Below are 24,735 nucleotides of genomic sequence, written 5' to 3'. Positions count from 1 at the left end.
AGGGTGCTGGGAGGTGCTCTCATTTGAGTTGTTTGTGCTGTGCCTCATTGGTGAGACCTTAAGGCCCCGGCAGGGATTCTCCACGACATTCAGTGTAGCATTGCATGCAGCTGCAATCCTCAGCTGAGGTTGGTTTGCAGAAGGTAAGGGCATGAAGTGCCCTCAAGGGTGGGCACGGGGCTCTTGCATCTTTGTGCACCCTTCACCTCCTCCCCCCTAGGGATGTGACCATCTTTCAATGCCTCAGGCATTTATTGAGCACCTATTCTGAAACGGCACTAAGTACTCTGGGACTTCAGCAGTGACCCAGGCAGACAAGATCGCTGCCTCCTCAGTTTGTGTTCCATTAAAGGAGACAGCCATCAAAGAAACGTGTGTAAGCAGAGACGATGACTCCAGGCTGTGGCTATCGCCTGGAAGGAACTGCACAGGCTCCGTAAGGCAGGAGCACGTTTGTGTTGAGACTTGCAGACTGAAAAGGAAGGGAAAGTTGCCCTCAGTTTTCTCTGTTATTTAATAGCTCCTGCTCCTTTAACTGGAGAAGGCAATGGCACCCCACTCTAGTACTCTTGCCTGGAGAATCCCATGGATGGAGGAGCCTGGTAGGCTGTGGTCTATCAGTTCAGTTCAGTTCAGTCGCTCAGTGGTGTCTGACTCTTTGTGACCCCATGAATCGCAGCACGCCAGGCCTCCCTGTCCATCACCATCTCCCGGAGTTCACTCAGACTCACGTCCATCGAGTCCGTGATGCCGTCCAGCCATCTCATCCTCGGTCGTCCCCTTCTCCTCCTGCCCCCAATCCCTCCCAGCATCGGAGTCTTTTCCAATGAGTCAACTCTTCGCATGAGGTGGCCAAAGTACTGGAGCTTCAGCTTCAGCATCATTCCCTCCAAAGAAATCCCAGGGTTGATCTCCTTCAGAATGGACTGGTTGGATCTCCTTGCAGTCCAAGGGACTCTCAAGAGTCTTCTCCAACACCACAGTTCAAAAGCATCAATTCTTCGATGCTCAGCCTTCTTCACAGTCCAACTCTCACATCCATACATGACCACTGGAAAAACCATAGCCTTGACTAGACGGACCTTAGTTGGCAAAGTAACGTCCCTGCTTTTGAATATGCTATCTAGGTTGGTCTTAACTTTTCTTTCAAGGAGTAAGCGTCTTTTAATTTCATGGCTGCAGTCACCATCTGTGGTGACTTTGGAGCCCAAAAAATTAAAGTCTGACACTGTTTACACTATTTCCCCATCTATTTCCCATGAAGCGATGGGACCGGATGCCATGATCTTCGTTTTCTGAATGTTGAGCTTTAAGCCAACTTTTTCACTCTCCTCTTTCACTTTCATCCAGAGGCTTTTTAGCTCCTCTTCACTTTCTGCCATAAGGGGGGTGTCATCTGCATATCTGAGGTCCATGGGGTCGTGAAAAGTCTGACACGACTGAGTGACTTCGCTTTCACTTTTCACTTTCACGCATTGGAGAAGGAAATGGCAACCCACTCCAGTGTTCTTGCCTGGAGAATCCCATGGATGGAGGAGCCTGGTGGGCTGCCATCTATGGGGTCGCACAGAGTTGGACACGACTGAAGCAACTTAGCAGCAGCAGCAGCAACTCCTTTAACTTCTCTTTCAATAAAATATTTATGTAAAGGGCTGTAGGAAGGCGACGTGCCGGCCATGCTCCTGGTCAATGGGCAAACACCCCCTAACACATCGTACCCCTAACAAATTATAATCTCTCTAATGGCTATTCACCGCCCCTGAAGACGCCTCTAATGCTAGGTTTTGTTTTGCAGGTGAGCCGGCCTCATCCCAGCGACCACCCTCTCCTCATCCTCTTCGTGGTGGGCGGAGTCACAGTCTCTGAAGCCAAAATGATCAAAGACCTAGTGCCGTCCCTGAAGCCGGGAACCCAGGTACTGAGTCGTCAGTGACGCTTGGTGACTTGATCTGAATGGGAAGCCTGGACAGGGGAAGGGTGGGCCTCCGTTAGGCTTCCCAGCCGTCTGCGTCACCATCCCCCAGCGTCCTCCCCCCTGCTCCTCCTGCCTGTCCCAGGCCTGAGACCTCTCCTGCCCCTGGGCTACAGTGCTGTTCCCCCGACTCCTGAAAGGCATGTCTTCTCTGATGTCCAAGCAGTGCTTAATTACTCTTACCAGGCTCTAGATAATTGAGGGCGGCTCCCAGGGACCCTCTCCACCCCATGGAGAGGACAGAAAGACACCTCGTCCGGACAGTGACAAGTGCAATGTCTTTCTTCTCTGCCTCCTGCCAGGCCCCGTCTCCCTCCCCACAAAATGCCCCTGGTGGTTAAGGCACAGCCCTCCTCTATCTGCCTTTTACTAGCCAGGTGAGAAAAGCCTTCGGTTTTCTCACTGAACCGACAGGATGGGGTTACTGTGAATCTTAACTCAGAGACGGGAGAGAATATGCTTGTGCGCAGCACACAGCCCTCGATACAGGTGGCCAAGGTTATTATCAAAAACCACTTCTGAGCAGTTGCCACCCTACCCTGCAGCAGGAGCTCGGGGAGAGGGACTTGAGGAACAGGCAAGGACTTCCCTGTCTCTGGAAGCTCTCAGCTGGCTGGGGCAGCAGAGCCTGTAACTCAGTAGGACTGAAAACTCCTTGCCTTAGTAGTTTCCCAAAGCAGCCTGAAACAGGAGGCCGCAAGCAGACTTTACATGGGAGGGGATCCCAAGAAGCGGAAGGGAGGGGACTGGAAGAGAGAGAGTGGAAGGAGAAAAGCCGGTACAGAGAGCATGGCCGGGCTGCTTGCTGCTGTGGGCACCCCGGGCCGAGGATTGTCCTCGGAACTGGAGCGCCTGGGACTTCACCCTGAGGTTGAGGCTTGTCTCCTGGGGCCTGTCTTCAGCTTTGTGTTGGGTCTGTATGCTGCCAGCAGCCTTCTGTGGTTTGGAGACAGCAGAACAGAGATGCCAGTGCAGTGCTTCGGGTAGGATGCTGGCTCAGAAGAGAACTGTCCGCCACAACCGCACAGAATCCTGGTGGTATTCCAGCCATGCCTGGCTGACCACCCCCCCCCCCCAACTCCCCAGGGGAGAGGTACAGATGCCCATGTCTCCCACTTTCACCCACTCAGCCAGCCAAGGAGCCCCTATCCCCGCTGGCATCCCAGGCAGCTTGCTGATGGCTCCCTATTGCTGACCTAGCCTCCTGAAGCAAGTGTGCATTCCTTGAGGACAAAGACTGGGCCTTCCCAGGCCTGTGCACAGGACAGGAGCTCTGTCACCTTGTAAAAAAGGCCAGATATCTGTGGGTCTCCAAACACCCAACTTAGGAAAGGGACCCAGGTGTCCCGGGAGCCATGATATGTTTTTGAGCAAAGGAGTGACCCGTCATTGGCTATGGCCACTTCTGCTCTTACTAACACCTGTCTTGGTCATAGCTGGTGGGATTTCGGATAAAGTGGTAAATTCAGCCTCATCTCACACCCACTCTGTCAGCAGTGTTCAGGGTCTGTTTAGTGAGCAGTTGTTTTTTTGAGCAAGACGTTCTCTTTTTTATCAGCAAGCATGCTTCTCACTGCCCCTAACATGGTGAAGCAAATTCTTAGCTGCTGCATTGTTAACTGGCTGACAGACATGTTAATCTCCCCTCTAAAAGGATGAAATGCACACTTTTTCAAAGCCGTGTGACCTGAGTTTGACAACAGAGACCCGGAATCTGCAGTGGCTCAGTGGCTGGGTTGCAACTGACCGACCTTGTGCTCAATCATCTGCAGAGAGAGTGGCTCAAAGAATTGGGGGCTTAAGGGGCAGGCGTGCCTGCTGCTTGTCCTTTGTGCAGAAAGCTCCCCCTGAAGAGTTAACAGGGCCTAGGAAGATTCCAGAGAGGAGTTATTTACCATCATGGCCTTCATTCCAAGTCCTGAAAGGAGGTGGATTACCTGCCTGTTTGCTGGAGCGACACCTGCGGAGGCAGGTCTCCCGGTATTAGACCTCCACAGACTGGCAGCTAAGTCAGCCCAGATCTGAGATGTAACCAGCTCCGGCTTCGGAGGTGCATTCAGAGGGATGAAGGCTGGATGCTCTGGCTGTACACGGAAAGGCCTGCTGGTCTGTCGCCTGCTTAGACCTCTGTTGGGGCGCACGTGGGAACAACTGAAGTGGGGCAGGTCTGGCAACCAAGAGAGTGACTCTAACCTGACCAATGATTTAAACATAGGAATCTAATACTGCTGTCTGATACATATCTAATCCAGCCTACATGTAAAGGTCCCTGGGGATGAGGATTTGCCCCTTGCCCATAGCCTACCCGAGTCCTGAAGGCCTTGGCCCTTAGGACCATTTGCTCTGCTGATTCCACCTCCATTCCCTCTGAGGTCTCACTCAGCAGTTGCTGCCTGTAGCTCCCGGGCCCCACAGAATCTCCAAACAGATCAGGCTCACCCCTCCTCCACAGGTCCTCTTCCAGGCTGCTCTTCGCCAAACTAGATGTCTTCAGTCCCTCCAGCCACCTCACCGCAGCCCGTGCCATGAACCTGGGTATCGCAGTTCCCAGGCAGCTCTCCTGGGACCCTGGTCTCTCTTTTCAGGCTCACTCATACCTGAGCACCTCCCTTGCCAGGGGCTGAGCAGTGCAAAGGTGCTGGGGCCACCTCCTCCTCCCACCACGGCCCCTACCTGCCGCTGGGCCTTCTTTTCCTACCCCTTTCTGCTGGCCTCTCTCCCTAGCCTCAGGACTTTGCACTTATTTTCATTCCAGCACCTCAGAAAGGATCTGGCACTGGGTGTCATGATTACTCATTGAATATTGAACACTAGAGGGCTTCCCAGGTGGCTCAGTCGGTGAAGAACCCCCTAGAGAATGAAATGGTATCCAGTAGTCTTGCTTGGGAAATCCCATGGACAGAGGAGCCTGGGGGACTACAGCTCATGGGGTGGCTAGAATTGGACATGACTTAGTGACTAAACCATCACCGTTGACCACTAGAAACTCTACTTGCATTATTGAAGTACTGTAAGATAAAAGCAGTTTTTCTGGAGACTATACCAGCCTGTTATTGATTCTGAGATTATGGACAACTGAGACCAGCCTGTCTTTTGCATCAGTTGCTGTAATTCATATCTATTCCATACCACATAGATGCTTTTTGGACCCAGGAATAGGAACTTAACAGCCTCTTAAATTGGATTAATTATTCAGTAAACATTTACTGAGCATCTCCTCTGTGCCAAGCACTGTTCTTTGTGCTGAGGATAGAGCAGTGACCAAGCCAGACTTGTACCTGCTTTCATGGGATTTACACTCTAATAATGAGTGAGTGACTGACATCAAACACAGAAGCTCCAGCCAGTCGTGAGTGTTCTGGAACATAGGCAGGTGCTCTGATGGGAATACCTGCAGGAAAGGGGTGGAGGCGGGAGGGTCCTTCCGATGGCATCAGCTTCTCCTGAAGGAGAGGGTTGATGAGCTGAGATGTGCAAGGCATTCAGGGATCCACTCATCAAAGGAAACTGCCAATAGAAGCCACGTAAGGCCCACATTTCTTGGAGAGAGAAAAGCTTCCTCTAAATTATTTCATCTGACTGATGACTGTCATTTATAACTTTGTTGCTACTTCTGTCTTGGGTATTCCTTTGGAAAAGGTGTATAGATTCATTACATATTCTAATGTGTTGTCTATAGATTATAAGATAAAATCAAGCATGTATCTGCTGATACTTTTTAAGTTGACCTGTCTTTATACTTAGAGTGTGTTGTGTGTTAGTCGCTCAATCGTGCCCAACTCTTTGCAACCCCATCAACTGTAGCCCACCAGGCTCCTCTGTCCATGGAGTTTCCAGGCAAGTATACTGGAGTGGGTTGCCATTTCCTTCTCCAGGGGGTCTTCCCAGCCCAGGGATCAAACCTATGTCTCCTGCACTGCAGGCAGGTTCTTTACCAACTGAGCTAGAAATGTCTCTTAATAGTAGGCTTCTCTGATGGCTCAGATGGTAAAGACTTTCCTGCAGTGTAGCATCCCTGGGTTGGGAAGATCCCCTGGAGAAGGAAAATGGCAACCCACTCCAGTAATCTTGCCTGGAGAATTCCATGGACAGAGGAGCCTGGCAGGCTACAGTCCATGGGGTTGCAAAGAGTTAGGCATGACTGAGCAACTGTCACTCACTCAAGGCACATCCAGAAATAAATCCCCTTTTACAGAGGGCGATAAGGATCTCATGAAACAGTGGCATTCAGAAACCATGTTAGCACCTGCTAGTCCCAGAGGATGGCTGTGCTACACTACAGTGGGTATGTTTTCTCTGCTCTCCTCCCCTGGTTGTTGCTAAACGTGCTGATGAGAGAAAGTGGGCAGCTAGAGAAAGCCCTCTTCCCTGATTACAAAAAAAGGGATCAAACAGGCAGCCTCTCAACCCCACCCCAAACAGCCTCAGCCACAAGCAGCTGACTTTGCAGGCTTGCCCTGGCTCTGGAACACATGTGCCCAGCACTGGCCTCTTCTCACTGCAGACAGCTCTGCAGGCTGAACCCTGGAGCTGGGAGGTGGCCAAGATGCCAGCCAAAGGCTGGGATTGTGGGAGGAAAATAACAGGGAGGGACCCTCCCAGAAAGTACAGGGAAAGGCCAGTGCAGGAAACAGGGAGAGACAGAGTGGGCCTGACCTGCCGCCATGGCTCTTCACGGTACACGTTGCCCAACCACGCTTTCATGTGCGTCTACATTTCTGGAACCAAACACTCAGTGAGACTGTAATAGACAAAAAAAAAAAAGAAGTAGACCCAGAAATATGCTCATACACTTACAATTTTGTGCCACTGTAGACGTTCGAGGATAACTAAATCCTGACTCTAAACCCTGGCCCCAGGTTATTCTAAAATTTAACGCAAGCCCTCAAGGAGAGAAGTCAGGCAACTTCTTTTTTTTTCTTCTGGTCTGCATTTAATTTGTTATGAAGTTTCCTATTCCAAGGAAAATGTCAGTGAGATTTACAATTTTTCTTCTTTACCTTATAATTTGAAACATTAGACAGCATCACACATGTTCATATTATTCATATTAATATTGCCCTTTATTCCTATATACTTTGTGTATCTTTGATATTTGATGCAATCCTCTTAGCAATGTTGAAGTCATTTGCAACAGAAGTTTCTTATTGTTTTCCCTCAAGTAACTTATTTTTAAACAACCATCGGAAGGGACAAAAATGGAGACATCTGAAATCTCAGGGGATTCTTTAGAAGAGCCTAAGCATAACACACTCACCCCACCAGCAACACAAAGGCAATGGGTTTTCCAGAAAGCTTGATCATGTCCGTTTTAATCCGCTATCCCAGTGGTTTAACAAGACACACCTTTTATGTTTAACACACATGACACCTGTACAAATGAGGACAAATAGTGCCCTGAATATGGTATGTGCTCAAGAGCCAGTTCATCAGCTGGATGAATACGCATGTTGGTGCCTGTGCATGGGAGTTGCTTGTACTGGAAGCATCTCCCAAGTTTAAGAGAAAAATGGAGAAAAAACATTAATGTCCCCTGCTCCTTTCAAGTCACAGTGTTGGAAGTCAAGGGATATGAGTCTAAATCCTGGGCTGCCCTGCTTCCTGTCTTTCAGCAGAAATAGAACAGGAAGATGCTGGCACCTCCAAATTATAGCAATGGCCCAAAAAAGCGAAAAGTGGAGAGAAAGCAGGTGGACTGGGCCACTCCCGCAGGAACTAGGGCAGTCTGAGCACAGAGACAAGCGGTTCTTCTTTCAGCTGGAGGAGAAGCTGCATGGAGCCCCAAAGGCTGCTTTTTAGGGGCTTGGTTCCAAGGTGCCCTTGGGCCCTCTGGCCCTGCCTCACAGATGGAGATTTTCATCCTGTCCTCGGTTGCTTGAGAAAAAGCCGGTCCTCTGAAAGGAAGTCTCTAGTGCTTAATTTGCCTCATGTTGCACGTTTGATGACTATGTTTATAAAATTTAAATTTCATATCCAGCAGGCTGATTTAGAATTGCTTTAAGCATTTTCTTTTTCATTTTAGAGTGCCTTTCTGCTCCCCCTCCTGCCATTTAGCTAAGATTTTTATAATTTTAAGGACTATTTTAGTCAAATAATGCAGAAATACCTTCACTTGAATAGGCTAGAAAACTGAAAATGAACAAAAGACACCTGAGATGTGAAAATACTTAAGGACCATCAGCTATTATACTGTAAAGGAAATGTTAGCCATATGATCCTGCTTGTTCTTCAAAATAGGAATTTTAGACAAATGGGTTTTCAGTTAAACCAATTTGAAACAAATTTACACAGAGCCATTATATTTGAGCTACCAGAGCCTCTTGGTGTGAAAAACTCACTGCTGAACATGGCTAAACCCACTCCCTCCTTCCTAGTCTTGTTTTTATTTATTCAATTAATCAATCATTGGCTAACTTACTGTATCAGGGATCTGCTAGGTATCAGGCACTGTGCTAGGAAACAACAAAGAAACTCAAGGAAACAAGGAGTACAGTGTAATAGCAACAGCCATGGGAACATCCTCAGTCATCAGGGAGAGGTGGTCTGGGAAGGCTTCCTGGAGGTGGTGATGCCTGAGCAGATCATTGAAGGATGACTAAAAGGTCTTCAGGCAAAGAGTTGGTAACTCTCATTCTAGATGAAGAAACACCCCCAATGTTCCATTTGTGAAACTGCAAATAGTTTAGAGTGTCTAGAATGTGGAACTGGTGATAAGGGGAATGCTGTGGCCAGGGGCCGGGGTGTGGAGTGCTGAGCAGCCATCAGACTCCAAAGTCTTGCGATGCTCTCTAAGAAGGTCAGGCTTATAGATTTTTGGTTTGTGGTTACCATAAGTTTTTGATATAGTAATTTATCTACATACAAGACTGGTCTCTTAATTTCAAATGCATGTCTGATAGCCTGCATTTGTACTCTCCTCTTCTCACGGTTGCTGGTTTTGAATTCGTATTTGTGTGGGGGTGATTTCCTACCCTTACTGTACATTTGCCTTTACCAGTGAGCTTTCCCATTCATAATTTTCTTATTTCTAGTTGTGGCCTCTTCTTTTCCATCTAGAAAAGTTCCTTTAATATTTGTTGTACAGCTAGTTTGGTGGTGCTGAGTGCTCTTAGCTTGTGCTTATCTAGAAAGCTTTTGATTTCCCTATCGGGCCTGAACAAGCCTTTGGGTAAAGTATTCTTGATTGTAGGTTTTTCCCTTTCATCACTTTAAATATATTATGCCTCTCCTTCCAGCCTGCAGAGTTTCTGCTGAAAAATCAACTGATAACCTTATGGGGATTCTCTTGTATGTTATTTGTTGCTGTTCCCTTGTTGCTCTTAATATTTTTCTCTTTGTCTTTAAGTTTTGCCAGTTTGATTAATATGTGTCTTGGTATGTTCTTCCTTCAGTTTATCCTATATGGGACTCTCTGTGGTTCTTGGACTTGAGTGACTATTTCCTTTCCCATATTAGGGCAGTTTTTGGCTATGATCTTTTCAGATATTTTCTCAGGCCCTTTCTCTCTCTCTCTTCTCCTTCTGGGACCCCTATAACGTGAATGTTGATGCCTTTAATGTTGTCCCAGAGGTCCATTAGACTGTCCTCAGTTCTTTCATTCTTCTTTGTTTATTCTGTTCTGCATCAGAGGGTCAAGCTTAGAAAGGGTGGAGGAAGGCAGTCAGGATTTGCAGCCTGTGAGTAAATGCTATCAGACTTACACGTGAGGACGACGTCTCTGGCACATCCGCCTCCCCTGTATCAGCCCAGTGACTGCTCTGTGCTGAACAGAGGGAACGCAGCAGAGGATGAGACTAGAGAAGGTGGTGCTGCTAATGAAGGTGATAATAGCAGGCACCATTTTAAGCCCCTCCAGAGCCTGTCATTGTGCTGAATATTTTATATCTATGTTCACATTTGATCCTTCTGATAGTCATGTGAGGTGGATGTCATTATTTCCACTTCACAGACAAAGAACTTGAGGCTCAAAGTGATCCAGCAAATTCTCTAGGGTCCGTCATCTGGCAGGTGGCCTGTTGGACACTCCTAAGGCCACCGTACCATCTGGCGGGAGTCCTTGGTCCCAACGTCCTTCCCTGCTAATGACACTGACACCTCTCAGCTACTTCACAGACTGCCTTTGTTTTCCATTTGTTTCTTCCCAACCCTCCAGAACACACACCCAAGACGGCCTCTGGTTCAGCCCCCATGCCAAATACCACTTGTCTAGTTGTGACAGGGTCCCGGTCCTTAGTGCTGGCTCAGTGCAGGTGACTGGGCAACAGTCCATCAGCCACGACTGAAAGCCCAGCCTCCACCCTGAGAGTGATGGATCTTTGGGCTTAGTTGTCACTGCCCTGGAAGTCTGCACACACCCGAGTCTACAGCCTTTCCCTCCCAGCTCCTCTACTGTGTTCATGAGACGCACGCATCCTCAGAGACTCGCTCTAGCCATTATACTTGCCCTCACCTGAGCCAGAGAGAAATCTGCAGTCTTGGCTTTGGAACTAAGAACCCCAGGGGTTAGCATGGTCTAACCATGGTGGTTAGCCCCATCTAACCCAGGTGGAGGGGTCTGGCAAGCCCAGGGCAAGGGAGGGGCCTGTGGCCTAGCTACCTGTCCTCCTGTACTTCACGAGAGTCTGCTCTCGTACGAAGGATTCTTGTCTTTATGTGTGCTCTTTTTAAAATATCTGAATAAGGGTCTTTTAACTTGTTATCTGGGCTTCCCTGGTGGCTCAGATGATAAAGAATCCGCCTACAATGTGGGAGACCTGGGTTTAGCCCTTGGGTTGGGAAGATCCCCTGGAGGATGGCGTGGCTCCCCATTCCAGTATTCTTGCCTGAAGAATCCCCATGGACACAGGAGCCTGGCGGGCTCTAGTCCATGGGGTCACAAAGATTCAGACATGGCTGAGCATCTAAGCACAGCACAACCTGTGGCCTATGAATCCTAGTTAGCCACAAACTTCACCTGAAACTGTATTCAAAATCTTGTATAGATGAACATGCATGTATTTTTCTAGAGAGTTCTTAGTTTTCATAATATTCAAAAGGAGGCCTGGGCTTCCCTGGTGGCTCAATAGGTAAAGAATCTGCCTGCAATGCAGGAGACCCAGATTCAATCCTTTGGTCAAGATGATTCCCTGGAGAAGGCAATGGCTCGCCACTCCAGTATTCTTGCCTGAAGAATCGCATGGACAGAGCAGCCTGATGGGCTACAGTCCATGGCGTCTCAAGAGCTGGACACGACTTAGTGACTAAACCACCATGACCCAGTCACAAAATCACAATCAAACTGCAGCTCAGAATTGCTGAGCAGCTTGTGTGCTTTAGAGTCTTCACCTTGGGTAATCCTTGCCATAATTCTACAAAATTTATTTTTCTCCTGGGATGGATAAAGTGAGGCCACAAGTGGAATGACCTTCTCCAGGGTACGTAGCCAATCAGTCATGGTGCCGGGCTCTGGTAGCATCTGATGAGCCTGCTGGTCTGGGTACCACCATTCTCAACTATCTGTTGGACTTGGTCTCGAAGACCCTGAGGGGTGAGTAGAGGCCCTCTCCAGAGCCACGTATTCCAGTGGTGTCTACGCCATGTGATAAGACGATGCCAGCGTTCACTCTCTGCCCTCAAACTCTCATCACATGGCTTTCAAGGAAAAACGTGAGCACAGACTGCAGTGTACTTCTTCTGCCAAAAATATGACTTGACTGATATTAACTATATATTTTCAAGGATAATTCTCTTTCAAAATAAAAAGTAATCACTGCTTTCAAAGGTTAATTTTTGTTTTAAACAGAAAACTTTTTAATACTGAGAACAAGAGAATTCTAAAATGCTTTCTTCTGTCCTCCCTTCCCTCTGCTTGTCCTCCACGTAAGAGAGTAGGCTCTGTTTTTGGCCAGTGAATTGCTGACTTATTGGTTTCGTTCTACCTAGCACAATATGGGGTGCAGAGGAGAAGAGAGTGAGTGAGTCTCTTGCTCCCCACCAAGAGACCCAGCCAGGTAGTGTGACCCCTTAAAGCCCAGGCTTTCTGGCCACCTGGGACCCCTGCACTCAGGAGCTGAGCTCCAGAATCTGACTCCAGTGCCTCCTTCCTCACTTCCCTCCATCATCTGGGTGTAAAACCCCTACCTGGGAAAACCTCACCAGATTGACAGAGCACATCACTGCCCCAGCCCAGCACTGGGAACGAGCTCTCCCAGTGCTGCAGAGGGAACTCTGCCCCCCAGGAATAGCTGAGTCTTGGGGAAGCAGACGGGGATACGATGACAACGATACGATGATGTCCAAGTGTCCATGTGGACTCGGGGAGTAAGCAGCCTTCCCAGAGCCCTTGATAATGGAGAAGTGACCCAACAGGCACTTGGACGCTGGAGCCAGCCTGCCTGGGTTGGAATCCTGATTCAGCTTCTTCCTGTGTGTCCTTGGTCAAGTTACTTAATCTTTCTGTTTTTCATTTTCCGTATCTGCAAATAGGGTTGTTACGAAGATTAAATGGATATTAAATGAGAGCATCCTCTGTGCCTGGCACATCCTAAGAACTAATAAATATTAGCAAATATCATTATTATCACCATTGTCATGGGTGGAAATGTGTCCCCTCCCAAAAGATGTTAAAGTCCGAACCCCTTGTACCTGTGAGTGTGGCCTTATTTGGAAATGGGTCTTTGCAGACGATCAGTTTAGATGAGGGCTTCCCAGGTGGTGCTAGTGGTAAGAACCCACCTGCCAATGCAGGACATGTGGGAGACGCAGGGTTCAATCCCTGGGTCAGGAAGATTCCCCTGGAGTAGGAAACGGCAACTTGCTCCAGTATTCTTGCCTGGAAAATTCTATGGACAGAGGAGCCTGGCCAACTGAGCAACTGAGCACAATGAAGATGAGGTCATTAACCAGTCCAAGTTCAATGCATGAAACGGGGCACTCAAAGCTGGTCACTGGGACCCAGAGAGATGGGATGGGGGAGAGGTGGGACGGGGGTTCGGGACAGGGGGACACATGTACACCCATGGCTGATTTAATGTATGGCAAAACCCACCACAATATTGTAATTAGCCTCCAATTAAAATAATTAATTTTTAAAAAAAGATGAGGTCATTAGGCTAAGCTCTCATCCTATGCAACTGTGTCCTTATCAAAGGGGAAAGAGAGACCCAGAGACAGACACGCAGAGGGAGGACAGGGTGAAGACATGAGGAAGCTTGAGAGGGAAACTTCTCCCTCACAACCCGTAGATGGAACCAACCTGCCAACACCTTCATCTTGGACTTCTGACCTTCTGAGCTGTGAGATGATGACTTTCTGGCATGGAAACTGGGTACTAGGAGATAGATACAGTCATCATCGTCATCATCACCCACAGCAACATGCTGCTCTTGAGTATGCCTTCTCTCTTTCCCTGAAGGAGCAAAGCCTCCCTGGAGGACAGAGGGACCTCTGTGTGGAGTTCAGATTACCAGATCACAAAGCAAAGGTCTGATTTAGTACAACTGAGCAGCAAGGTGGTGGCTAGGCTTGGCCCTGCCCAGTGCCCACTGGTTAAAGGCTCAGCAGACGCAGCCCCAATGTCCCTGCAAGCCACCCTTCCTAGCCTGCGTTCCCCTTCTTCCACCTGGGACTCGAGAACTCACTGGCATTCTAGCAGCTGCCTTCTGCCCTCTCCTCCACAGCATCCACTCTATGCCTTCCCTTCAAAGAAGTGTGTTGCATTTTATTTCTTGTTATCGAATAAGCTGGGCTTGGCTCTCCTAATTGTCTGCAATGTGTTTGCCCCTCCCATTGTTAGGTAATCGTGCTGTCCACGCGACTCCTGAAGCCACTTAACATCCCTGAGCTGTTGTTTGCGACTGACCGGCTGCATCCAGACCTTGGCTTCTAAGCATCTCCTAAGAAGATGATCCCTACCTGAGCTGGAAATCGCAATATTGTTATCTGTTAAAATCCAAATCAGTGTCCCTGTTACTAATCATGGTTATGACTGAATGTTGTCCAAAGGATCTTCATAACCACACAGTGTGAAGTATTGCTGAGATTTTTTTAAAATCATTTTTCTAAAGGCATCAAACTGCCTTTCAGCTGGCCTAATTCATGATAATGCCCATTTATCCTTACCCCTCTCTCTGTGATCTTTCCGACTCCACCTGCAAGTTCATTCATTCCAAACAAGTGCCTGTCAGTGAGTGTTGGTAGATTACAAGCCGTTTGATCTGCAGTTGCTCCAGGAGAAGTTAGACATGCTTTAGAATCATGGGTGTCAGGAAAGTTTGGTTTTCAAGATAATGTAGCTGAGGAGGGAACATTGCAAATGGGATGTGAGGCTTTGTTTCTCTCTTGATCTGAGACATTTCTAAACAGGGAAGGAAAAGAGGGGGGCGGCTAGGGCAGTGCCAATCGTCTGCCTCTGTTGTAAATCTCCTGCCTTTACAAAGAGCTGCGTTGTTCCTGTCTGCTCACTGGGCAGGGCTGCCAGCCTGCCTGGAACAGGAGTGGGAGAGAGGTTGATTGGAGCACTGTGACAGCCCATGAAAGGTTTCCTCTCCTCCCAAAGCAAGGCTCCAGCAAAGATATCTGGTCCAGGAGGTCTAGGTTGGAACCCTACCCCTTATGACTTATGATTACACATTTCGACTTCTTTCTTTTCTGTGAATCTTAGTCTTCCTTCTAGCCATAACAGAAAAACCTAGACCCACAGAGTGGAATTATATAAGAACTCCAGCAGAAAGGCACCTCTTGGAACCCATGCATTTGTAGGTGTACAGTTGATGGAAATTTCTAGCATCTCTAAAAGATGTTTATAATAAAGAGGGAAAGCTGAAAAACAATGACTGGTGTGAATTGAACAGGCAGAAGAAATAAAATGTAAACCAAACTGCGTCTCTACCTTTAGTTCTGTGCAAAACACTACCATTTTATGAGAAAACTGTGAAGTTGGAAATCATTTTGAGATGTCATCAAGGCAGGTTTTCTTGACCCCGACATTCTTTATTTTGTCCGAGTATGTTTCCCACCTAACACTGGTTCTTTCATGGTGCTGAAATAGTGGAGACCCCAGATGCTTTCATTCATTCTACTGAGAAGTTTGAATTTGAGTAAGGGAGAAAATGGCAGATAGCTCCGAAGAAGTGATCATTAAAGCCAAGATCACTCTTTTTAAAAATGAATAAATAACCTCTTGAATCCCCTGGTGGTCCTGTGGTTACAACTTAACATTTTCCCTGCAGTTCCCTTAGTTCCCTGACCAGGGAACTAGGCATGGCCAATAAATTAATTAATTCATTAATAAAGTAAATAAGTAACCTGGTGTGGGTCTCCAATCTGTATTCATTTGATCACTCATTCATTCCCAACTCCCCAGTGGCACGTGCCAGGCAGTCCCCAACGTTCCAGGACACAGTGGGGAATGAGGCTCATGCTGGACTCCATGTCTCTCACAGAATGAACATCTGGGGCTTTTCCTGATGCTTGGGCCCTGTGAGAGGATCTGCTCAAGGTTAAGTTTCAAACCATATGTCTGTATGCAAAGGAAACTTCCAGAAAATACAGAACTCAAACTGCTACCAAGCGGTTCCCTCTGGGAAGGAGTCTATCATAGGAGGACTAAGAAAAGGTGACGCCTCACTCTCAATATATTTGTGTCTTTGAATATTTTCACAGTAGATGTATTGATATATTACTCTTGGGCCTTTACTGTATTTTTACAAGTTGATTTCCTCTTGTATAAAAAGAATATTCCAAAGCTTCTAATCTGAAGTGGTAAACAAAGGAAGTTTCTGATTGTAAATGTTACATATCATCAGTTACTGTGTTCCCCAAATGCTCACAATACTAGATTAAATATAGCCAGAGGCAGTCTCTGAGTGGTGGGGGAAACATCAAAAGTTTAGTTTATAATCATCTTTTTCCATCTCTGTGGCCACAGATTGTAGAAACTGAGCTAGGCAGACAATCAGATAGCAGAAGGCTTTGGAGGAAAGGTGAGCTGAAAGAAGATCGTGGTGACCAGAGTTTGCTTTGAATAAAAAGGTCAGAGGCACAGGACAGGGTGCTATTCCTTGAATGAAAAGCAGGAGCAAAATGAAGACTTGGTGTAAATCCTGCAAAGGGCCTTCAGCAGATAAGGAAAAAGCAGGGACTCCAGAAGTAGCACATCTGGCCCTGGGTGGAGGATGGGGTGGGGGGACGCAGGGAACAGTTGTGCTCTTGGCATCTTGTGAAGCAGCAGGGGTTAGAACAGAGGTCCACAGTCTTGTCTGGGTTTGAGTCTCAGCTCGCCACTGCCAGCAGTGTGGAGATCTCCAGGCCTCAGCGCCTCCATCTATAAACCAGGGAATAATAATGAGCGGTCCCCACCTTGTGAGAGGGCTGCTGTAGAAGGATCCCATCCCTAACACAGCTAGCCTGTGGCACTTAGCAAGGTGGGTTTTCACTCCTGGTTTATTTATTATAACAGATAAAGCTCTGTAATTCCTAGTGGCCTTTTCCAAGCACCATCTTGACTTACCAACAGAGACTCAGCGGGGCAGCCCCACACCACCATCCTACACCAGAGTTACCCAAGGCCTCATTCCTAAGGGATTTCACCACAAGCTTGAGCAACAGCTTTATCTTCCACAGGGTATAAAGTGAATGTTGAAATCTCATTTTTCACCAGCACGAGGGGCTCACCACAAGCAGGCCCACAGCTCTGGAACCTGGGATTCAGGCAGGGTGGTGGCCTGGTGCTGACAGGGAGCCCCAGGCCAGGAGCATTCAGCCACCTCAGCCCACAGCTCAGTGCCAGGCCGGCTGTAGAGTGTTTGGATGGTTTTGATTTGCAGCAGGGAGGAAACTTGAAAGCCAGACATCTCTACAGACGAGGATCTGGGGCTGAGGCAGACAGGCTGTGGGCCGTGCTGGCCCCTGCTCCAGCTTGGACGTCTTTATTACTGAGCTGGGACTGGAGGCCAGTGAGCAGCTGGCTGATGGCAAGAGCAGATGCAGCCTTGGCAGCCAGGCAGGCCTGGGCCAGGGAGGAGCCACGAGCCCGGGGTAGCAACAAGGAGGCTAAGGGAAGCCTGATGAAGAACACGGGGCCAAGACAGGGAGGACCCGCATCTGCAAGCCAGAGGAACAGAGAAGCGATGGTGGCTTGCTTAGAGGAGCCTGAGCTGCAGAGTCGTGAACTGGCTGCCTGGCGTCTGGGCATCAGGCAGATCTGGGTGGAGTCTTGAAGCTGAATCTGCCACTTAGAAGCTCATTTTTCTGAGCCTCCCTTCTCTGCATCTGTAGAAGGGACTAAAGATGGATTGTGGGGTTGGTGTAGAGAATGAAAGTTATTTCAAATCCCCCTCCAGTGCTGGGGACATAGGTTTTCAGTCAATAGAAACAATGACTGCCTGTGTGATCCCAGCTTTCATCTCTCCGACTCTCAGTTTTCTCATCTTTAAACTGGAAGTGCTATCATTACCTTCCTTGCAGGATTCTTCAAAAGATTAAAGGAGATGGATTATAGTCTGGCATTCTGTAAATGCTCAGTAATTCTGATTCCTTTCTTCACTCGCCTGAACACACACACCTCTCCCTTCTTCTACCCAGGAGGCAGGGAGGCCATCCCCTGCCTAGGTAGGAGGGGACCGTCCTTGGTGCCATGTGATTGCAGATACTAAAAACCAACGAGGAAGTCAGAGATATAATGAAAGAGAAGAACAAAGGTAATGAAATAGGATGATAAATTTGTGAGAAGAAAACATGGTGTACTCTAGAACTGTAAATAGTCAAGTCAGCCTGAGACAGTGGACAGGAATGCAACTCAGGTGGTTTCCAGCCAGGGGTCAATCTCTCTCTTCCAGAGCGGCCTCCAGCGAAGCATTATCCCCAGGATGGATGAGAACCGAGACTCTTTCAGCCCGAATTTCTGAAAGGAAGTTTAAGAGACTGAGTCCAGTGTGGTGGGGAAGTGAGAGGCAATGGACAAGTGCCAGGAGGTCAGGAAGGACAGCTCACAAGGGAGGAGGAGAGGTCTGCCTGAGCTCTGCAGATTCCTGAAGCAGGTGGGATGGAGAGGGAGGCAGCCAGGCACCACTCATAAACAGAGGATGTCCAACACTGCTCAGCACCACTGCAAGATAAAGCCCTGGGGAACACTCATCTTATTTCCAGAACATGGGTAGAAGACCATTGTTAAGTATATAAAGATGAACCACTCACTCACTGGACATTACTAATATAGCCATGTAGGATGAATAAAACCAAATGTGAGCAGAATCTAATCAGAGATCCTTGTCACTGCCTTTGAAAGAAGAGATTTTTAGAACCTCCTGTGAGCACCATTCCCTCCCTGCACCCAATACCTTCTCAGAGGTTAGGTTAGGCTTGAAGTGTAGAAAATTGCCCTCCACCTAAGGAAGGTGTAGGGCATAACCAGAAGCCCTGTCAAGAGCAGGCAGGACATTCACCCTGTGGGGAAACAGATTTGAAAGTCTGGCATTGTGCCATAGTAGACCCTCAGCTCTTCATGATGGCTGCTTCCCTCAGTCCCAAGGCCCCATACATGCAGCAGAGGCCCGTATATGAAATGCTGTGAGGGAGTAAGAACGTTGAATATAGTCCGAAGACATTGATTCATGCCCTGTGAACTCAAGGACATCACTCTAAACTCAGAGCCTGTTTCTCTCACCTGTAGAGACACTGGTACTTCCTCCTCTGCCCTCCCCACGGGGTTATCCTGAGGGTTACATGAGATCACTTATGTGAAAGCACTCTCAAGACAAATACAGGGTGTAATTATTTCCCCGTGAAGGTGGTGACTCACCTGGCTTGTATGAAAGTTCTCCCTGGCCCGGATGGAAGCAGATGAGAGTTTTAGTACACCACCTGGGGCAGGTGCCACGCGGGAGGGGTTCCTGAACCACCCTGCATCAATGGCTATGAGCTTCTACAACATGAGAAAAACGTGCACTTTTCAAAAGTGGCATACCCAGTGAAGGCTCGCCAAATAGGGCAAATAATAAGCAGTGATCTTGTATAGGAGCATGCTCTTCCACGGCTTAGCCAGGACATCTCTTATCAGCTTAAAATATAGACCCAGACATCTGTCTTAAGTTTCCCTGGAGGATCAGGAAGGAAATGAATAGATGTGTTACTCTTGACTAAAGAGCAGCAAACCAGAATTTACAAACTCAAAGGCCGGGGCCTTTGACAAGTTATCTAACCTGTTTTCAAGTTTGTTTCCTCATCTGTAAAACAGGGATAAGAATAGAATGCACCTTGGTGGTTTGTTGGGAAACTCCAGGGCTCACCCCAGGAAGGCAGAATGCCCGCTCGACGTGCCTGAGAAACACTAGGTGCTGAGACATACAGTCTGAAGGACAAAAGGTGAACATTTCAATCAAGACCAAGTCAGACGTCTGCCCTTTTAAAATGAGCTTTATTGTACACAAAATAAATTACAGTTTAAGCCAAAGCATGAGTGGCTTTTTAAAGTGCATCTGTGTAGGGGATTCGGCAGTCGCCCCTGCATCTGTTCACTTGCTGTAAGATAGTGTTTCCACAGTTAAGCCACAACTCGGCCAGGTCTCGAAGCAACCCAGCGTTATTGCTGTGTTTACACAAATCACATCAAAATCAGTTGGACACATTTTGTTTTTCTGTACCTGATGCAATGATCTGGAAAAAAAAAAAAACTTATACAGCCTCACAATTATTCAAAAGTCTGGGGCTGAAAAGTTTGTGCTCTCAACCAGCCAACACGTTCCCAACTCAGCATCCTCATACTGTGTCTGAGCCCAGGAGCTTACACAAGTCTGCATATATAACATTCGGCCCCAAAACTCCACTCTTTCTAGTAGGGTGGAGGTAGCATTTTCTTCTTTTTCTTCAAAAAAAAAAAAAAAAGAAAGAAACCTGAGTATCCTTCAGGTTTGAAAGTCATTCTATAAGGAAGAGTATTCCAGAGACACATACTTGTATAAGAAAATCAATTCTTTCTTTTGGGGGGAGAAAAATAAAGAAGGGGAAAAAAAAAAGTCTGAATGCTTAATCTGTTCTTTCATTCCCACTGTAAATCACATCAATATATTGGGTGAATCTACAACTGACTGTCATTTACAAGGTAGTTAACAAAATCCCAAGCCATCACCCAACCCCTCCCCGCTCCAAAGGGAAAGTCGTGGAGGCTGTTTGGCATCATCAGAGGTGGCTCGTTCACACCACGTCAGTTCTGCCCCCCTGCTCAGGACAACACTTCCTCTCCTGAAGCGGTTCAACAGGCCCTCCTGGCCTCTCTGCTCCAGCCCTTCCTGGAACCACAAGTAACCGCCAGCATCCAACGTTCCTGCATCACCCCGGACCCGTTCCCGGGAAGACCGAACCCCCTCAAGTACCCCTGCTTCAGACGGAGGTGACAGTCCTGACTTTGGCCGAGAGGGCTTGCTTGAACCTCCTCTTCAGGTCCTGCATGTTGGGGGACTTGGGCCGAGGGATGAGGGAGGTCCGTCGCTTCTCTGGCGTGCCACTGGGCTGCTGTTTGTGACTCACTTCTTTGCACAGCACGTGGAAAGCGTTGTAGACGTCATTGTCATTCTCGCTGACGGACACCTCATAGAAGGAGCAGCCCAGCATGCTGGCCAGCTGCAGTCCGAGCTGTGGGTCCACCTGCTTGATGTGTAGCAGGTCGGCCTTGTTGGCCACAACCACCACGGGCAGCCGGGCACCCAGGTGCAGCTGCTGCACGTGCTGGTAAAGCTGGCTGGTGAGCTCATAGCTCTTGTAGTCAGTGATGGAGAAGACGATCACCACGGCGTCTGCCCAGCGGATACACCTGTTCAGCTGCTCGGTGCAGCTCAGGCCATTCTCGTGGACCTGAAAGAGAAGGGGTGACAGCAAGGTGAAGGGCAAGGACCGGAGAGAGCCCTGGCTCAGCTACAGAGAGAATTCAAAAGAGCCCTGAGCAAGAACACCAGGTTGCAGGCCATCAACAAGTTCTATCCCCCTACACTTTAGCTTTCTCGACAATATGTTGATCCAGCTGCATGGAGCTGGAATAAATAACAGAGCAGCTCACCACACTCAAGTGGAAAATTGACCTGCAGAGAACTCCATGCAGAGAGACTTTGTAGTTGCACAAAATGGGAAATTAACTGGCTAGACAGTAAGTCTGGGGAAGTAAAGATAGGAGCTGGAAGCATTTAAACCTGGATAACTGCCCAGTTCAAGAGGGAAAACACACACACACATATGCTAGCATGGCTCTTTGTCTATAGAGTAACTTTCCACAGTGTAAGAGTGATTCTGAGGATTTGGAGACGATACTTAGATGTTTGATTTTTAATGCCAAAAACACAAATGTAAAAACTGACCTTTTAAACCCTAGTACGGGCATTCTGCCAAATCCAAGTGTGTTTGGTTTGGTCTTTCCTGCTGAGTAAAATCATCCTAAAAGATTTCTGCCCCTTTAGCCAAGTCTCCCATCTAGGCTAAGACTGATCAACAGCCAGATACAACTGAAGTGTCAAGCAATATATAAAAGCCTAGACTTGACTCCCCATGTTTCTTTCCTTCTTCAGCACAAGGTACTTTGAAAACATGAGAACAACTCTGTGGCCAAGCAGACTCCCTTTAGACTTAGTCACATATCTCAGACACTCACCTGAATACCTGGAGTGTCTTGAACCTGAATAGCCAGGGTTTCACCTTCTATTTGGACTTGTCTGGTATAGAGATTACCTATAAAGAGGGGGAAAAAAAAGATTATGTCCTTCCTTCTTGTACAACTTTTAAAACATTGTAGGGAGGAAAAAAACATCATAGGATAATTCTTACTTAGAAATTATAACCTGAACCAATGCACAAAATAAGCTATAGTCTATTCTATTTAATGGACATTTCAGATGTTTTTTTTAAAACAACTGCAGTTTCAACCCTGCATAGGCAGGTTTATTAAAACTAGGACAAAGCTTGTTACATTTCTGGAAACTTAATTGTCTAATTTTAAACAAAACTTACATGTTTAGAGAATTTCCTTGAAAAAAAATGTTCTTGTTCTATTTTCGTACTTATTGCTCTTTGGCACCAATTTATTTTTTAGCCATTAGATATAATGGCTTAGTGGGCAGATATTGTTAGTAAATTCACAGCCAACATCATCAATTGGAATAAAATTGTAACATAGCTGACTCTACATCAAAGCAGAAGGCTGCCATGCCTTATCAGGGGATGGTTTATATAGTACATTTGAAGTAATCCCCTGTAGGTACTTCATATGGTCTAAGGAATTAAGCAATTTGCTAACAGTGCATAGGTAGAAAGCCCTTAAGCCTCCCCAGTGGATATCCTTAATCACAGGAATTGAAAGGGTGTCCAATCATTTATTCAGGAACTCTCCTCCTAAAATTTTACCATGTAGTTATTTTTCTTTGTTATAAAAAGAGAACTTTAGGTTTACAACTGCGCTCCTTTGGCCTCTGCTTTAAAAGGTCACCTCTGAAAGGCAGCCAACAGAGAAGGCGAGGGGTGGGGGTAGGCGCTGGCCATCTTTTTTTTTTTTTTTTTTTTTTTATGACTTTCGCAGGAGTGTTTTGAAGGGAGAGGCTCTTGAGTACAAAGGGTGCTTCCAACTGGGGTCCCTATAGTTAAAACATACCAAGGAGAATACTTTCAGGCCCTTGATAAAATGATGAATGGGCTTGGAATGGAATGAGGCCAGATGGCAGTTATGGGAAGGGGGGGCACACAGGAGGGGGCTAGGAAAGTTGGAAGGGGTAGGATCCCAGTGCTCTAGCTGTCACTCTGCCTGGTAGACACTTATAAAATGGGAACAGCAGTACTAGCGCAGGCTGACAGCACTTTCTTCAAATACATTTCCTCACCTGCATTTCTTTCATAGTCGCCGATGAATCGTTTGGTGAGGAACCGGACCACGAGAGCTGCAGGTCAGAAAAGAGAAAGGAAAGGGGGTTAGCCTTGGCACAAGAAGTTAGATTGGTCTCCCCCCTTTAACCCCTACTCTAAAAAACAACTCTCAGGAAAAGCCAACCACCAAATGAAATTCCTACCCTGCAGCTCCCTGACCCTACTTCCAGACACAACGGCGAGGGGGCTAGGAGGCATTGTGAATTATGGCTCTGTCCAGCTGGAAGGGTCATTTGGCCCACCCCCATTCTCCGAGCCCGGCCGAGCCACACCTAAGCCTGCCCGCAGACAAATGTCTTTCCTAACCTTAAAGAGCTCTAGGAAGGGTTACGTTCACTGACTCCCATTTCTGTGCCAGATACTGCCAGGGGCTCAAGAACCCAAAACTTCGAATCCCAGTTGTGTCGGTTGTGCAGAGGGCCGTCAAGCCATTTAGGATCAGTTTGTTCCCCTCATCTGATGAAGGAAGGGGGAGTGGAAACGAAGCTATCTAAGGTCCTTCCCCAGGGACCGCGGATCAATAGGAGAGGGTAGGCGGTCCGGTTGCAGCTCCAACCTCTACTCCAAGCCGGGTTTAGTCGAAACTGCCAGCGGGGGCCGCCGAACTCCAGACAGAGAGTTAAGCGGGTTCTCGCCGGAGCGCGAAGACTCACCAGTCTTGCCCACGCCACTGGCGCCCACTACGGCGATCTTGACCAGGCGGCGGCCTGCGGCCCCCAGGCAGAAATCTGCTGCGGCTGCGCTGCCCGGGGCGGGGTACTCGGCTATGGTGCACATGTTCTGAATGAGGCGCATCGCCGCTTCGGCCGGGGCTTCACCGCGGGGGACGGGACCTGCTGAGCAGGAAGAGGATCGCGCTGCGCGACAGCGGCGGGAGGACCAGGCAGAGGACTCCGCGGTTGAAAAGAAGAAAAGAAAAAGAAAGGGGAAAAGAAAAAAAAAAAAAAAGGCACCGAAGAGAACGCGGAGGCCAACTACAGCAGGCTCAGGCTCCCGGCTGGGACTGCAGCCGGGTTGCGCGCGCGCTGTTTTCTCCGCGACCGGCCCCACCCCTTGCTTCCCGCGGCCAATCCCGGGGCGTCCTGCGCGAGGCCCCGCCCACGGCGCCGCTCCTAGCGCGCCGCGCCCCTGGGGTCTCTCGGAGCCAGTGCGGGGCCCCGTGAGGCGTGGGGGAAATGGGACAGGCAGCCTGGGAGCGGGTAACGGGGGGGCTGGAGGCGACCGCGCAGCCAATGGCTGGCGCCGGGGACAACAGCGCCGGGCGCGGGCCTAGGTCCTGCTGCACCGGCACGGGGCAGATGCTGTGGCTGTGGGGTTGGGGAAGCGAGGCTGGGTCTGGGGTCGGCGGTGGGAGATGTCTGCACCCTGGCTACCTGCCAGCCCACAAGAGCGCCGCCCCAGTCCCTCATGAGCTTTCCTAGGCATCTTCACCCTCCCGGATGACCAGCCCGCCCGCCTACTCCCTGCAGCCTGCGGACCTCTGGGCCCAGCCCCGCCCACCTTCAGGGAACCTGCGCCCAGGGGGCCGGGCCCTCTAGGGTGTGAGCCCTCGGGGTCTCTCGTCTGGCTGTCCAGCTGCGTGCTTGTCTCCTAAATTTGAGAGACATTGACTCGGGTGCATCCGTGGTGGCATATCCCGGATCACAGATTTGACTACAATGGCAATCTATTAAAAGACTCGGTACCCACTCCCACTTTGACGTTGACTTTGGCGGGTTGTGGGGGTGGGGAGGGTGGTGGTGGTGGGAAATAAAGTCACCCTTCTTGTTCTACCTCTTGTTGGCCGAGTGACAAGCTCACGTGAACACACATATGGTCGGGTGCTTGTACAGCACACCCAGAGGCAAATCTAGAAGTAATTATAGAACAAGCTTTCTAGCGCCTCACAC

At 48.5% G+C, this 24,735-nt stretch overlaps 2 protein-coding genes across 2 annotated transcripts in view; one reads left to right on the top strand and one right to left on the bottom strand.

The window, feature by feature from the left end:
- The window catches only part of SCFD2 (sec1 family domain containing 2), a 395,024-nt gene extending 379,764 nt beyond the window's left edge, over positions 1-15,260 (top strand). Inside the window, exons 8-9 of the mRNA XM_004009827.5 lie at positions 1,796-1,915; positions 13,746-15,260. Coding sequence (XP_004009876.2) covers positions 1,796-1,915; positions 13,746-13,838 — 213 coding nt within the window. The 3' untranslated portion in view covers positions 13,839-15,260. The remainder of the gene's footprint in view (positions 1-1,795; positions 1,916-13,745) is intronic.
- A 4,087-nt stretch (positions 15,261-19,347) lies between these two features.
- RASL11B (RAS like family 11 member B) lies at positions 19,348-23,851 on the bottom strand. The gene is made up of 4 exons (XM_004009826.5): positions 23,500-23,851; positions 22,804-22,860; positions 21,585-21,661; positions 19,348-20,797 (listed from the first exon to the last, which is right to left on the bottom strand). The coding sequence occupies exons 1-4, from the start codon at positions 23,639-23,641 to the stop codon at positions 20,327-20,329; spliced, it is 747 nt and encodes a 248-aa protein (XP_004009875.1). The 5' UTR covers positions 23,642-23,851; the 3' UTR covers positions 19,348-20,326.
- Between the last annotated feature and the right edge of the window lie 884 nt (positions 23,852-24,735).

Source organism: Ovis aries, chromosome 6 (assembly GCF_016772045.2).
Source record: "Ovis aries strain OAR_USU_Benz2616 breed Rambouillet chromosome 6, ARS-UI_Ramb_v3.0, whole genome shotgun sequence".
Lineage (NCBI taxonomy): Eukaryota > Metazoa > Chordata > Mammalia > Artiodactyla > Bovidae > Ovis > Ovis aries.
Note: the sequence above shows the minus strand (reverse complement) of the source record. Positions and strands in the feature narration are given on the sequence as shown.

Excerpts from the sequence above, each read along its gene's own strand:
- RASL11B (XM_004009826.5), bottom strand. The coding sequence starts at position 23,641 with ATGCGCCTCATTCAGAACATGTGCACCATAGCCGAGTACCCCGCCCCG. Across the intron at positions 22,861-23,499 it reads CAGTGGCGTGGGCAAGACTG|CTCTCGTGGTCCGGTTCCTC; the intron begins GTGAGTCTTCGC and ends TCTGACCTGCAG. Across the intron at positions 20,798-21,584 it reads AAGACACTCCAGGTATTCAG|GTCCACGAGAATGGCCTGAG; the intron begins GTGAGTGTCTGA and ends CTTCTCTTTCAG.